Source organism: Tyto alba, unplaced genomic scaffold (assembly GCF_018691265.1).
Source record: "Tyto alba isolate M040663 unplaced genomic scaffold, T.alba_DEE_v4.0 Super-Scaffold_6, whole genome shotgun sequence".
Taxonomy (NCBI): Eukaryota; Metazoa; Chordata; class Aves; order Strigiformes; family Tytonidae; genus Tyto; species Tyto alba.
In genome coordinates, this window is record NW_024881327.1 from 25,285,626 (window position 1) to 25,301,471 (window position 15,846).

At 35.0% G+C, this 15,846-nt stretch overlaps 1 protein-coding gene across 8 annotated transcripts in view; it reads right to left on the minus strand.

Moving 5' to 3' along the window:
* EXOC1 (exocyst complex component 1) overlaps nt 1-15,846 on the minus strand; it is a 29,202-nt gene that overhangs the window by 2,999 nt on the left and 10,357 nt on the right. For 3 of the 8 annotated variants that reach the window (XM_032999099.2, XM_032999100.2, XM_032999097.2), the window contains 12 exons: nt 15,695-15,827; nt 15,366-15,475; nt 14,798-14,851; nt 10,515-10,664; nt 9,104-9,209; nt 6,236-6,280; nt 4,868-5,031; nt 3,037-3,147; nt 2,482-2,558; nt 1,744-1,972; nt 1,113-1,296; nt 144-343 (listed from right to left, as the gene is read on the minus strand). In XM_032999099.2, the coding sequence (XP_032854990.2) occupies nt 144-343; nt 1,113-1,296; nt 1,744-1,972; nt 2,482-2,558; nt 3,037-3,147; nt 4,868-5,031; nt 6,236-6,280; nt 9,104-9,209; nt 10,515-10,664; nt 14,798-14,851; nt 15,366-15,475; nt 15,695-15,827 (1,563 nt within the window). The remainder of the gene's footprint in view (nt 1-143; nt 344-1,112; nt 1,297-1,743; nt 1,973-2,481; nt 2,559-3,036; nt 3,148-4,867; nt 5,032-6,235; nt 6,281-9,103; nt 9,210-10,514; nt 10,665-14,797; nt 14,852-15,365; nt 15,476-15,694; nt 15,828-15,846) is intronic. The other 5 variants (XM_032999104.2, XM_032999103.2, XM_032999106.2 and 2 more) reach the window with 3 other exon arrangements.

Here is a 15,846-nt window from a genome sequence, read left to right on the forward strand (position 1 = left end):
CTTGCCAGGTAAGCTCCAGTCTAAAATAATAAAATAGATATTATGATAGATGCAGTGATAAAAGAGATTGGATGGTGCAAACTAAACACTTGAGAAAGACTACTCTGTACCATTTAAATGTATATAAACTCAAATACACTTACATTTAATTTCTCAAGAGGCTGTCCAAGTGAGTAGATTACGTAAGACTGAAGATGATCAGTGTACTTCTGTTTGGCTTCTTTCTTCTCAGCCTCAAGACAAGAAATTTTTAAGCGAGAAAGTGTTGCAAAAATATGATGGAAGTTCTCCATCATGACCACATCTCTGGGTGTTTTCTGGCTTTCATTAGCCACTTTTTCAACTGAAAGAAAAAGGAAGCAAAATAATTGAAATACCAAAAAGACAACCAAATTCAGAAAAACATAACAAATAATCATAATACTGTCTGAAAAGGAATTTGGGATTTTGTCTCAATGATAACCATTTGTATGGGTGATTGTCAAAATTATCACTAAATACACCAATATCCGAGAGCCTTAAAAAGAAGTAACAGTATGTACAGGCTCTAAGACTGTGAAATTTGTATGCCAAAAAGTCACTTCTAAAAAGAGACAAAATAGTGACTACATATGGTCTCATCTACAGAAGTGAGAAAAAAGCCACATTCTGTGGAGGCTTACAAGCATGCTTTCATTATCCCTAATAAATTTCACGATAGAACTATTTAAGAAAAGTCTATTTCTTAAACTGTTTAAGAAAAATCAAAAATTGATTTCCCTCTTTGGTAGAACAAAAATCTTCAATAAGTTGGTGGGGTTTTTTTGAAATGTACTTCTTAGTCTCTCAATTTTTGCTTCTTAGTTTTAGGGTCAAAGTTACTGTCAATCCCCAAATTTAATAATAAAAATGGATAATGCTGCACATAGGTCTCTTACTTTCATTCCCCTCCACCACCCCCAAAAAAACAGGGCAGGTAAAAGAAAGTCTACCTATCATTCCCTTATTGGGCCTGAAAGACAATATTTGTCACGTGGCTTGCAGGTCTTAAAAAAAAAATTGTTAATTGCAGCAAAATTATAAGTAGGAGGAAACAATCACTCTAGTAACTATGACAACCTCAGAAGACCTACCACTGACAAAAACAGCTCTAATAAGTTTTATGTAGGCTTTATCTAGATCTCCTCGCCGTTCTGCATTTTTGAAAATCGATTCAGCAAGGGCTGCAAACTCTTCAAATTCAGCAACAAATGGAAGGATCCCAACTTTACTCTTCTTTGAGATTTTTACTTCATCCATCTGCTTCATCTGATTACTCTTAAATTCAAAACAAGAACAGATGTTATTTGTCATATTATGCTCAAAGGGGAAAAGCAAAACCCTCCTAAGTCCATGAGGTTTTGTTTTGGTAAGTAAAAAAGGCAGAGTGCTACCGTTTACTTGACTGACCAGTAATCTCACTAGGAGTACAAGTTTAAATGAACAACTGAAAAAATATCTCGGCCAGCTCACAGCAGTGAATGAGTGGTCAGATTTGTTACAAATATCCAATTATTGAAGAAAACTGGACTGGAGAGGGAAAAGAACCACAACCACCAATTAGTTTATCTTTTTTTGAAGGTTTGGCTAGTAGAAGAGCAGTAAAGTTACTCATTTTCACTTCAAATTAAAAGCAAACTATAAAGAAATGCAAAATCAAACTGGGTAGGAATGCGCTTCCTATAATACTATGGTTATCTTAATTAGAATAACTAAAGAACTTACAATGCATTTATCAAAATTCCTTTTGACAGTCACCAAAACATTTCCAAGTGTTGTGCTGAGAAAGGAAGCTGGGTCCACATTTTGTGCTGTCCATACATGATGACTCATCTTAACTAACATATAAAGGGAATTAAAGCTATCAATCTTGTCCCCCAGCGCTATAAGATTATTCAGCTCAGGTTCAATACAGCGAAATATTTTTGTCATCATTTGTCGGATCATGTCCTTCCTATTAAAAATGCACAAGAAAATTACTGACAGTTTACTAGGCTATTTTACATGTTCTTTGATAACATTTTTAGCATAAATTTATTTGATATAGTAGTCTCATTTGCATTCAACAAGTCTCATGATTTTCAGAATGCTGCTAAGGGAAAAAATGCCAATGCCACACAGTAAAAATCAAGTCACAGGTATAAAATATTCCAAGAAGTATTTTCTGTGTGGAAGCTGCCACACACTCAAATTCAGAACTTTGCGAAGCTTATGTATTTCACATATTACAGTGCCTAGTTTCACTCTACAAACTATTATTTGAATTAAGCATCTTTTTTATACTACTCTAGAAAGAAACATCCACCCTTTATACAAAAATTTTTATATTTACTGACACATTCAATGTCTGGGTACGTTTCCACTAAAAGGGAACAATTTCTGATTATAGAGAAAAAAGTTTTGTATGCCAAATAAGTTCACATGTAGGCTTAACAATCAGTAATAAACACCAGCAGCACATACTCAGATGATACTGTTTGTGGAACACCAGAAGGGTATGAACGAGATAAAGTTCCTCCATCCATCTCCTCCACTTCATTCTGTAAGAACAGGGGATGTATAAAGGAAGGTGAAAGCTTATCTCCAATTCTTTATTTAGCTAGTAAGTGTATCTGACAAAATCCACATAATTATCAGCTTCCCTCCGCACCCCCTCCTCCCCCCCCCCAAGTAGCAAATACAGGAGTTTGCAAGGTTTTAGTAGTTTTCTGGCCATGTTCCACCAAATACAACGCGATCCACAATTACTCCCCACTGCCTTCCTACATAGCATGAAGTGTTTATTGTGATCTTATGATGAAACAAAGCCATGGCAAAAGAAACACATCAGTTGTCCTTTAATAGATTTAGTACTGGTCAGCCAAAAATAAAGATTCTGCCAGCTAATGGAAAAAAAACAAATCATTGATCACCAGGATCACATAACTGCCAGATAAATTTGGAAGTTATCTTTTAAACAGATCTCTTATGAGGCCTGTTCCATATTTTTTACTTCAGTGACAGAACGAAGAGTCATACCGTTGCTGTTCCCGAGATGCTCTGATGTTGCTGTAGTTTGAAAAATTTACTAATGAAGTCCTGTTCTGCCAGACACAGAGGCTCTAGTTCACTTAACACTTGCTCAAAAATCTAAAGAAAGCAAATATTTTATCAACACACCAAATACTATGAACAGTTAGTAATACCAATTTTGTTTGTTGACTATGATTTTATACTTTTATCTTCAGCAAGCTTTAGAAGGCGGCTTCTTTCTACTTAATAGAAATAGAAACAGCTCATATTTAGAACTTTTAAAGTGATATCTGCATCTTCAGTAGAGTCCTTTCTCATCCATATAGCACTGGGAAGAAAAGAACAGTCTATGTTTTTTCACAACTAGATGTTTTCTAGTCACAACCTGAAGGAGGACTTCTGTGCTATGATAAAGACATTCTTATTTTAATATTAAGTCATGGGTTCTGCCACCCTCTTTTCTGCCTGGGTTGCTGAGAGGAAGATGACAATTAAAAGCTTCAGGGAAGAAAAAGAACTAAACTGTGTATGCAGACAATAACTGCTCTGTAAAAGAAGTTTCTACATAGCTGCTACAGAAACCAACAGCAGGTTTTGTACTGAAATACATGAAAATTCATTGTGACTTTTAGATTACATCTAAAATGAAACACTACTTTGGCAATAAGTAATTGAAATAATTTAATTTTATTAATGCTAACTATTTTAATTGTAAGTCAGGTGTTAGACGTACTTCTCATCTGTCATCTTTACATGACACAATTTTCTCCACAAGTGTTTAATGACTAAGACATGCAATAGTTTACATGAATGAAACCAATCTAGCCACATAGTAAATCTACACTCCTGAGAATAGCCCTAGAAAAACAAAAAATGAAAAAACCTACTAGGTCAGCTCAATAGCTTACAACTCTATAACTTAATCACACTCACGTCCCCAATGGCTGTGAGAGAAAAGTCAGAAGTTGAAAATTAGCACAATACTTGTATAAAATTTTTAAAAAGCTATAATTTAATTCTAGACAAGTTGCTGCTACAGGTGTGTAACAACTTAACAGTTAATATTGTTTCAGGCACATATTTCCTCCCAGAAAAAGACTGAGCAAGGATTTGAAGAAGTCAGAAGAAAAATAACTCATCTCCATCAAATAATTTAATAGAAAACAAGAAAATTTTTTATCTCCCACTCTGATAACAGTTCTGTTTCCTTCCATAATACTAAGGAGTTAATTCCACAAGAAGTGAGAAGTACTGTCACTTTTCAGAAAAAAACAAAACAAAACAACCCCACACAAATGCTGAGGATGAGGGCACTCCAGTAACAACTTAGTGCCATTGGCTAACGCTGAAAACTGATGACAACTTTGATGTGAAACCAGTCTAAATAACATTTTAGGATCATGCTCAAGTCCTGGCCAAAAGAAGATTACGCTTTCTTATCTTTCACTTTTGCTTACATACTAGCAAAAATGCGACAGAACCCATGAACATTTGTGTTGAGAAAAATAAAATTAGTTGAGGAATCCATCAGTTCAATTCTTAATTGCTTAAAAATGCATACTGGTCTTAAACTTAACAGTCCTTTTTCTATGGTTGATATTCTTTAAGGATCACACACAGCATATAAAGGAACTAGATGGACTCTTATAATCAGAGAATAATACTCTGATCTACATATATCTTAGAAACTGCCTTGAGATGTGTGGTGCATACAGAATTTCAAGCTGGCATCTTTTAAGGTTTAAACAGCACAGATTTATATACTATGCAAGAAGGATATGCAATATGCTTCCAATATAAAACTAAGCAGGAAACCTACGCAACATTTTGGCTTTACCTTATCAAATTTTGTTCTATCAGCCACATCAAGGTCAGAGGCAGACATGTTTCCCATATCCAACAGCGAGGATGACTGAGACCTACGGTTTCCGGAACTCTGAACAGAGAGTTTATTTAGGCTGGAGGTAGACCCAGTCAATTTCCCAGAACTTCCATGAAGACCTGTGAAATAAAGACACTATGAAGGATGGAAGCAAAGGCAGAACAAAATACTCAAGAACAACTGGTTCCTTACAGAATGTATGAGACCAAGAGTTGCTAGTAGTCCTACATTAAAATCAAGTAACTCATTTTTTGTCTAAGCTGCAAATGCTTTTGCTATAAACACATTATTTTCTCATTACAAAGTAACTGAAATACTTCAGCAAGTTTCAAAATACAATGTAGCTGTACAAGCCCTCATTGTAAAGTATGGAAAAAGGTATAAAAGGAACAAAACTGAAATACAGGAACGCTAGGATAAATATTCTCCTTGAAAGCTTGGAAGCAAAGACCAGTTGTGATCTTTGTGAATGTACTTTGAGCAAAGGCTGCCACAAGCAGAAGAATTAATCCACAAGAGGGAGAAAATTAAAAAGCTTGATATACACACAGGCACTTTTTCATTTTGAACTTCATCCTTCTACTGTCAACATTCTTTTGTCTGCATAGTTTGCTCCAGCTATTTTGCTGGATCTACAGTCCCATAGTAACTCTTTTGCTAATGCTCCCCCCTCCTTCTGATCATAATTAACATCCAGGCATTTCTTTCTGATATTGTGGGGCCTTCACCTAGGTGAGGAACGTATCTTTTTATTTTTTCCCCGAATTTTCAGAAATGTTGGAACAGGATGGAGAAAGCTAGTAACAAAAAAAGACCAAGAAATTGTCAATATTTGACCCCCATGTAAACTTCTCACATCAAAACCACAAAGAAACTTAAAAGCAATCCTAGAAGTTCCATTTAACTGCTATGTTGGTATCTAGTCTAGGGACACAAGACAAAGTCTATAGATCTAATAAAAGTTATTACCTCAACCTACTGGAAGAGTTGGAAAACTACAACAAGCTCTCAGGTGGCACAAAGGTTTTTAGTTGTTTTTTTGGTTGGGTTTTTTTTTTGTTTTTTTTTTTTTTTACATCAACTAGTAGCACTGGAAATCCAAAAGATGTTGCCTTTACCTGCAAACCTTCTCAACTTCTATGTTGGGCCATTTTAGCCACTGTGCTTCATTTTTGCCTTGCAAAAACAATGATTCTGCTAATGCTTATTTCATTCTGAACGGAGTGCTTCAGTGTTAGGTAGATTTTCCACGATGCAGCACTACATCTTTACATTGACACACATGCATTGACAATACCAACTAAGGCAACTAGTTATACTCACTCTCAGTCTCCTGTTTGACAGCACTTTCTTTTCGAGGCAGTGTAGCTGGGATGGATTAGGTTGCAAGCAAAGACAAAGACAAGTTAAAATGCAGTTTGCACAAACCATGCACAAGATGCAAGTTAAGCTCTAACTGGAAAGAAACATGCAGAGAACTATAAGCAGCAAGTAACTACATTGCAAACACATTTAGTTGGAGAGGTACTATTCTAGAAATTCAGTATCTAAGCTACATGGAAAACAGAGTAAGTTTTTAGGTATTAAACTTTGCTTTTTTTTATATAGTGTGTTCAAAGAACATTTTTGGTAACATGTATTTAAGTTGTCCAAAATTGAGAAGTCCATTAAATTAGTGTTTTATTTGTCAGAGTTAATATTGCAAAAGACTCAGTTTCCAAGATCAATCATCATATTGACAACAGACATGAAGAAATTCAAGTGTACTTAGGCAATTTTGTACTGAGTCAAGAGATATTATCCACCTCTTCAATTTAAAAAACACACTAATACTGCAAAATCATTCATATCAACAGTAAGACTGGCTAACCTTTTCTGTTGTTTGCAAATCAGGATGTTTACATAGTGAATACGTGTTTTGTATTCATGCTGCACCAAAAACTGATGACTGCAAATTTGGAGAGGATAAAAACAATAAATATATAGTAAAAAAATTTACAAGGTATTTTTTACTTTTTCCTGGTTTTTTGAAGAATAAAAGAGTTGCCTCAAGTGGACTTCAGTATGAAATTTAGGGTAAACAGGGATTTGCATAAATAGAGAATCCCTAACCAGTAAACGGCATTTGCATACATACACTAAAAGCAATATGTGGTATTAAGAAGATCTTGATGAGGATGGATGCTACAAGCCCCCCAAAATGGAGCAGGCAAGCAGAACCTACTGTAAAAGAATGAGTAAATACTTCTAAATGCCACAAACATGTCTTAAATACCAGATATTCTCAAGTAGGCAACACTACTGACAATTATAATGTCAAACTCGAATTTAATTCCAGCCTAGTTTTTAGATCTTGAGAGTTTTGGCAGTTTTTGAATGAAAAGGCTTAGGCCTGATATATTTGGCATATGCATCTGTCATGCATTGGCCCCACTTCTTCAACATCCTCAATTTTCAAATGCATGGGACTGTATTACAGGGTATAAAGAACTACAGGCAAAGATCAGGCCCTGGACAATCAGAGGAGCCAAAGTGGCTTTTTTTGAGAAGCCACATCATATAAACATATGACAGTAGTAGAACTCTTTCCCACATTGATTTTATGGTATTTAAGTATCAAAGTCTTGGCTTCATCAGAAAAGGAAAAAAAAAAAAAATACTGCTTAAGACAAGTGTGAATGCTCACGACCCAGATTTTTTTTTTGCCATAAAAATGCAGACAAAGAACCTTGCACTAGCACAGAATGCCAGAATTCTCTCAGCATCCCCTCTGCGTTTGAGGCATTCAAATAGCAGTGCTATCCCCAAAGCACAAAAAAAAAGGCAAGAACACACACCAACACAGCTTGAAAACAGGTCATCTTTACTGTCTGAGTACCACAGGAGCATTATGCACCTACACTAGTCCTTAAATAAGTTTACTATTAAGAAGTAATGTATTTTGAATTAATGTGCAACTAGTAATAGTACAACCACTACCTTCAACACAGAAGCTCTTGAAATTACACGCTGTTATAAGCTTTTACAAAATAAATACATTTGCACAAATACACGACAGCAGCCTTCTCAAGGTGCAGCTTTTATGCTGGTGAATTGAAGGATCTCATTCTCCAAAATGCCTGATCTCTCCGTAACATTTACAGAAGTTAGGAAATTGCTGCAAAAACTGTCTCCTCACAAATGCAAATCACAAAAGAAGTGTCAAGATAAAGTGTCTAGAATGTTTTAGAAATCTATTTTTGTTTTAGGATAAAGTGTTTTTTTCTTGCAATAAGATAGCTTTTCAAGACTTATGTATTTAACTGTTCTGATAACACCACATTATGGCACCACTTGATCTCCATGTCCAACAACCTGCCCAGACTTATCTTTCTAGCTTCCCCCTCCTCCCTCAAGCCTCACCACTCTTCTGCTTTCTTCCTTTCACTACTTTTTTCTGTTCTCTGCCATCAAACTTCAAAGCAGAAATTCAGGACCCAAAGTAGGCTTGACAGAACTTAAAGCTGCACATCATTTCTGAATTTAAAATTGGGAAACTGGTGAACTGTGGCAAATATAAACATTTTAAACATGTTTTGGAACAGTGCCCTTTAAAATATAGAATAGCCAATATTTAAATACACCTATATTATTGTTGCTAAGTATTAGAGTTATTTTTTAAAAAGCTTCACTTCTATACTCACACTAAACTATTTCATCCTAGCAGGAATAGATAATTCCTTAAATGCAAAGGCCTACAAGTTAATAAAGTATGATTTCTAGTCTCAGACTACATAGGTGAATCCCACTGAAAGCACAATGAAATGCACAAGTTTCATTAGGCAGAAGGAATACACACACATGCTGCCCAAGCTTTATTTAATTACAAGAGCTGATTTTTCAAATTTGTTCCAGTAATAAAGTGGGATAGTTCAAGTAATAAAATACAGTTGGTAGTTTGTTAAAAAGTGAGTGTAGATTTGGAAGTCTGAGAAATATATTTTATCCTTCTATCTTGACCAATTTCACAAGATTTCACTTGTGCTCCTTGGACCCTGTGGAAGTTTTACAAATAGTATTTTTCACCCAACTTCTTCTGCCTTGTCAAAGATAATTTTACATCATTATAAAGTTGTCCCTAGGTGTTGTAATGAGTATTTTATAAGCAAATAATAAGATTCAAAGCCAAATATGCGCCTCCTGGAAGCTTACCAAACTTTTTTCCTTCTCTGGTTGTGCCTGTCATCTTGATCTTGGCAACTTCAAAGAAATCTTTTATTTCCCTTTCATATAACCGTGATAAATAATCCATATAATTCTTAAAAGAAAAACGTAAAGTTAGTTAACAGGTATACATACTGACCTCATTCTATTACAGTTAAATGGTTCTTAAAAACCAGCAAGTATGTAAATTCTACTACATAACAAAATGTTTTGGACTATAGAGGTATATATTTATGTAGCATGCACAAAGATAGGGTATTTAAGTGGGTTATATTAATTTTCCTAATGAGTTCACTGAGCACCAAAAACTGCTACTTCTCCTCCATAAGGAAAGACACACAGTATGGTGCATACAAATAGGATTAATAGTGGTAGAGCATCAGAGAATTCAATTCAAGAGTAAAACAGAGAATTCAGCACCATTCTCTGTAGCCTCTTTCACTAGACAAAAGATCAGAAAACCTTGGAAGGCACAAACACCGTGTGCCTCCTTACTGTAAGATTCAATCAATTCCACTATAATTTCTTTGCAACACTGCCAAAAATAAGCTCGAATTTCAAAAAGGAGGTACTACAACTGAAATAAGTTTGAAGATTATCTAGTTTAGATTTTTAGTACAAAGGTATTAATATTTTATCAATAAAGATCACCCAAGTTTTTCCTGTTCTTCAAAATTTTGTTACTTAGCACATAATACATAAATATGTCTGTGTTTCAATTTTTTATTAGAAGAGCACAAAGATGTCAACTATTCACTGACCATTTGCCTTACACTGAAGGTAAAAGAACAACTATTTCAAATCCATTTAAGAGTCTAACTTAAATCTTCCACAGTTGAGTTTTCAAGGACAGTACTTTTAATAAAAGAAGACTTGTTCTGTAAGGACTAACTCACCTGATTTCTATCTAAACATTTTCTGTACTTCTGTAGTAATTTTTTCACTTTCTATCAGTTTTAAATAAGGGAGTTAAAAGTGACATATACAAAGCCAAAATGTTTCTATTTAATCTACTTCACAAGAGACCTCTGAAGTTTGAGATTCCCATGTGAAATGGAGGTCTGTTGAAATAAAGATGTCACATGGGCAGTAAGCACATCAACATGAAAATAGCTTACTAGACTGTAAAATGGCAGACTTGTTTTACATAAATATTAATATCTTGTGATACTTCAGAACAGACACATGGAATCTTGGAGAAGAAAAAAAAAACAAAACAGGATACAACAACAAAAAAAAGTTTCCTATTTTGAAGAGGAACAAGGAAAGAGCAGCAGTGAATTACATTTAATATAGAGAAATATGAAAAGAACATGCACATACACACAGAAATTGCTTTTAACTCAGAAAATTAGTATCTCATGTACATTCTCTAGCATCATTTGAGCACTTCACATACCTTTGTTAGCCCTTCGTATTTTCCATAATCTGTGTTTTTGAGCCACTCCATCAGTTTAGCGTATCGAAGTAAATCTCTGTGAAATGGATGGTGATTGGGTAATGTCAATTCAACAGAGTGCTGGGCAAGAGTAGAACTCTGATCGTGACCCTTGATAAGAGAAAATATTAAAGTAAATCTGGAAGCACTATACAGATGTAACTTAAAATGAAGACAGCATCCCAATCAGACACACAGAAAAGCACCAAAATACCTTGCACAGAAACAAAGCCTAGCGATGCCGATTGAAAAGATGCCTAACATAAAACAGACACCGAGATATTATAGTTGTGGCAGGTAATGCATCTTAGCAAGCTCGGTCATTGTAAGGCTCTTGCTGTTTACCACTTTGCCTTCAGGGTGAGTCAATATGGCTTTTTTTTTTTTTTTTTTAACCAGAATGTGAGGTACCCCTGAGTGAAGATTTAATGCCAAGTGTTCAGTTGTTTTTTGAAAAATTCTAAGATATTATTACACTATTTCTCTAAACAAACAAGCAAAAAAAAAAATCCATAGCTGCTTCTTTTTAAAGACATTGTTCCCCTATACCATAAAACAATTCAAGTCCCCAGTGTTAATGGTAAGCTTTATGTTATACCTCTGAAAGCCTGCTCCAATTCAACCTACTTTAGTCTACTTTGGCCAAGCCTTGGTCAAGTCTTAAAAGCATCAGTTCACACACACACTCTCTCCATCTGCACAAATGTAGATAGACACACACTTTCAGTAAACATTTAAAGTTAAACAGTTTCTGACTTGCAGCATAGGCCAATCCATTTAACAGCAACCTACTAATTCTACGCTCCTTTTCTCTGGCTTATCTCCTAAAAAAACACATTATTCTTTAAGTGAAGATCACATCACATTGCTTGAACAACATACGATTCAGCTTTTTTAAGCTTTCACTTGTTTGAAATCACAAATTTCCTGGACAATTCAGGGAGCAGGCAAGGTAACACCACACAGCAGCACACACAACCATTAGCCCTGCATTAATGGGGGGAAAGAGGGGACTTGATTTCAAAATGGCTTTAATAGTTTTTGTAAAGTCTTTTTTACTGGGCTTGCAATAAATACAGCAGAACTTGAATTTAAGTATAGTTTGTGCCATGGCAGCAAAAAAAGATTGTCCTAATTTGTCACCAGTTCATGAAGCATAACATGTGGGTGGTTGATGCAGGTCAGTCAATGTCAATCCCTGACAGAGGAAGCATTCATGGACAGCTCTGTATTACATATGACAAGCTAGCAGAATATAAACTACGCAGTTTAAAATCTGCCTTTTTAAGTCTAAGTTGGAACAGAAGCCAGTTTAGATCACAGAGTCAAAACTAAAGCAATGTTGATTCACCCTTCTCTGGTATTAGGTACTAATCAATTCAAGTCTTTGGTTAAAAAGCCCGAAAAACTTCCATAATACATTCACAGATTTTTGTTTTTAAAAAATGAAGACAGGAGTCTTGATATTATTTGCAAAAGATTAACCTTTATTAATTAACGCAATGCCAACATGCCAGCTTCTGAATAAAGCTGGACAACTTTTTTGTATCCAGCATCAACATGCACTTAGAGTCCTGTTCTCTTAGCTACGTAAACTGAGACACAAATGGACCCAAAGAAATAAGTCCTAGACAACTTCATTTATTCTCACAGGCAGTGGGGAAGGGTCACACTACAAATCTCCCTTCTAAAATCAATCTTGTAGTCTGACTCCAACAAAAAGCTAACTTTGTAAAGTGTAATTATTGCAACGTATAATTTGGAATTGGAATCCAGCCAGCATTTGCCACAGAGCTGCTGATGTCATTACTGAGGTCATACTCAATACTGTGTGTACTTATGGGTGTGCATATAGGAAATATTTTCAACAGATCCTTGATAAGCTTTTATAAAAACTGGATATAGAAAGCCTTTTATGGTTCTCTCTCCTACCCCTGGGTGTGCAACAAACATTAAAACATATGCTGTAAGAATAAATTAATTATAGTTTAAGATAAAATACCTGGTGGCTTTCACAGCTTTCTTCAACTGAGTCAGTCCAAAGGCTAGTTCATATTACTGCTAGGAAACACTCAGCTATCCAAATTGTTATTGCTTCTTTTATTTAGCAATTTTATTCATGTCCCTTTGTTGCATACAACTTTTTGTTTTTGCTTAACAGTTGCATTTTTCATAAAGGTAGATGACAAATCCCCTCGCAAGATAAATTTCTCTCTCCAAGCCAACTGTTCCACAGGATTAAGCATTGTGGTTGTCCTAAATTATGTCCTGTTCAAGTCTGCCACAAAACATTATGGAGCTCCTGGGTGTGCCTTCTCCATCTAATTAACAGACTTCTTCTCACTACACATATATTCATACCAACTGTTACCAAATGATACTGCAAGCTTGTTACTCAACTATTTCATAGTTTCAAAGCTTCAAACTATTTCATATTTCAAAGGCAGAAAAGCCCAGAGTTGCCTTTTAATTAAATGCTGAACCTCATTGTTAAAAAATAATAAAATCTTTAAAGTTATAGACACACAGTAAGGTTAATCAGATATTATTAGTACACAATAAAGACAACTACGTTAACTATTAGTAAGTTACTGCAAACAATTTTTAACACTGCAGTGAACAGCAACCTGAAGTTGCATTTCTGTTTAAAACTTTTAAGATTTATTCTAATTTTTATGTAAAGGAGATGAAGCACCTTAATATCTTACAACAGTACTCTGAATCGCAGCATTGGGTTTGTTTGCTTTTAAAAATAAAGAACAATTTCATATTTCCAGGATAATATATCTAGGCCAAAGTGGTAACGCAACTTTTGTTTTCCACCAAATGAGTTACGAATCAGAATATGTCTTGCTTGTATTAGCAGCTGTCTAGACATCATCATGTTTTCATTCACAATCTTAATTTAGATAACTTTACTTGCCTTAGTCTTTTCTGAAGTGCTTCAATTTATTTTTTAAAGAAACATTCTAAACAAATAATGCAACACTTCAGATGTTAAAGGTAACAAAGTATTCCAAGCTAGACTTTTAAAAAGACGGGACTAAGAAATTGCTACATTCTATTCATCAGAGTAACAAAACAAGGTCATTTTAGTAAAATAACACAAAAAAACCCTGTTCTACCTCCAATACTTGAATCCTATCCCAAAACAAAGTACACAACCTTCTGGGTTTTTTTGTCTCTCTTACAACAAGCAAAAAGGCTTTGCAGAGGCTCATCTCTTGCAGTTAATGAATTCTTCCTGCTTAACCTTACAGCAAGGTCATATGTGCTGATTAACACATTACAGATAACAGCAGGCCAAAACTTCTTAGAGGGCAAATTCATATAAAAGACAATGTGAAGCCACTATTAAAAAATTGCAAATTGGCAACAGCATTCTCAATAGCACTGAAAAGTCTCTCTAGAATTATTTCATCTAATATACATAGTATTAAATAGTAATAGTAATCTCTTACCACTTTTAAAAATAAAATCCTCAAAACAGAACAGGCATTCTGTTTGCCTGAGAAAACACCCACTTGCATACACAAGTCCAACATTCAAACTTTGCGAATGCATTTTCACAGGACTTATCAACATTGCTTCTACTTGCTCATTTAAAGGCCAAGACACATAGTCTGTGCTCATTTCTTCAAAATACGTTAAAAAACAGAAGAAACATACTTTCTTGAGAACAGAAGCTAAAGGCAAAAAACCTAACATGCTGTAGACCTGGAATTTGCAAAGTGAAGAAAAATGTAGGAAGCACTTATCTTTGACATAAAAAGCCAGGCTGGTACTCTCAAATGCAAGTTCCTATATAGTTATCCCCCATAACCCTATTCCATTTTCTGCACAGTCTAATACATAAAAACTAAAACTTGTAAAACTTTGATTGCATTAATGTGTATAAAAACAGAACTATTTTTTATTTACAAATACTACAATTTCACACAATTGCAGTATCTGTACAATTGTAAATATATACAATTTCCTGAAAATACTTTTCCTCCATACATCTTAATCTGTCTCTTAGCAATTTCTGAAGATCAGATCAGAGGAATGTTAGCTCACAAACAGATAAACAATGCTTGAGGACTGATAAAAATAATGGAAGCGAGAAGGGGATCCAAGTCTGATGCTCTGCAATTGGTAAGGACAAATTTCTTCAGGGAAAGCCAAAGATGCAGCTGCTAGTTAGATAAGTCAAGCTCAAAAAAATTAGTTAGAAAAGCTTGTATCAAACCTGATGTACTCACTGGAACTGAAAGAGAGTAGGACCTGTTACAGAGTTGAAGGAGGGTCTGAGTAAACTAATTGGAGATAAAAAAATACAGAAATTTAAAAATTGATGCTAAAAAAGCCATCCAGCCTTTAGGAAACAAGTATCAGGACTGATTTCTGAATATTTCAATTTAAGGCTCAAAACTAGAGGTTTAGACATTTTACTTTGGGGTTTGGGGTTTTTCTGTGGCCCTTGAGGTTCAAAACTCCAATGCTCTCAGCCTCTGACACTGTTAAAAAAAGTCAATGCTTTTTCTCCTCAATTAATCAAGCTTTACAATTAGAATAAATCCTTATATATCACACAATGTGTTTAATACAGATAGTAAACCCACTAAAATGAGGTGGGTTTTTTAAATGTAAGAGACTTCTGTAGGCAACTATAGATTGGTATGATGAGTAATATCTCTGCCTAAAGTCCCTCTAGCAGTCCATTCATTTACTGATTACATCACAGATCATGTCCAATTTTAGGTGGATTGTTTTTCTTCTCATGAAAGGTTTGTGACCAAAAATTTCATATAAAATAGTAAGAAGTAATACCTGCTGAACAAATACGCTGTTCAAATGACTGGCAAGCCTCCGTGCAAATTGCTCGCGCAAGTCACTAAACCGCTGCTGTTGCTGTTTCACTGCATGAAGCATCTCATGTCCTAAAACAGGAAAGAACTTCAGAGTACAAAAGATATAGTAATACACTGTATAAGGGAACCAAGACAACCAGAGGTCACCACAATTCCCTCAATCTACAGGAACAAAATGTGAGACTAGTTGGAAAGGCACATACAATAAAAGTACTAACATAATAAATTTTATAACAACTTTATAAATTTTTTAATAAATGATACACTGTAGTCGAGCAAAAACATTACCTGGACGAAGAGCTACATTCATACACTGCAGAAGGGCATCTGCTGCATTAGTGCAGGCCTCAATGCCTCGAGAAGATGTCAGATCTCCCTCCTGAAGGGCCTTTATATGACCTTTAGCCAAATCCATGTGATTCTACAAAAGAACAGACAGC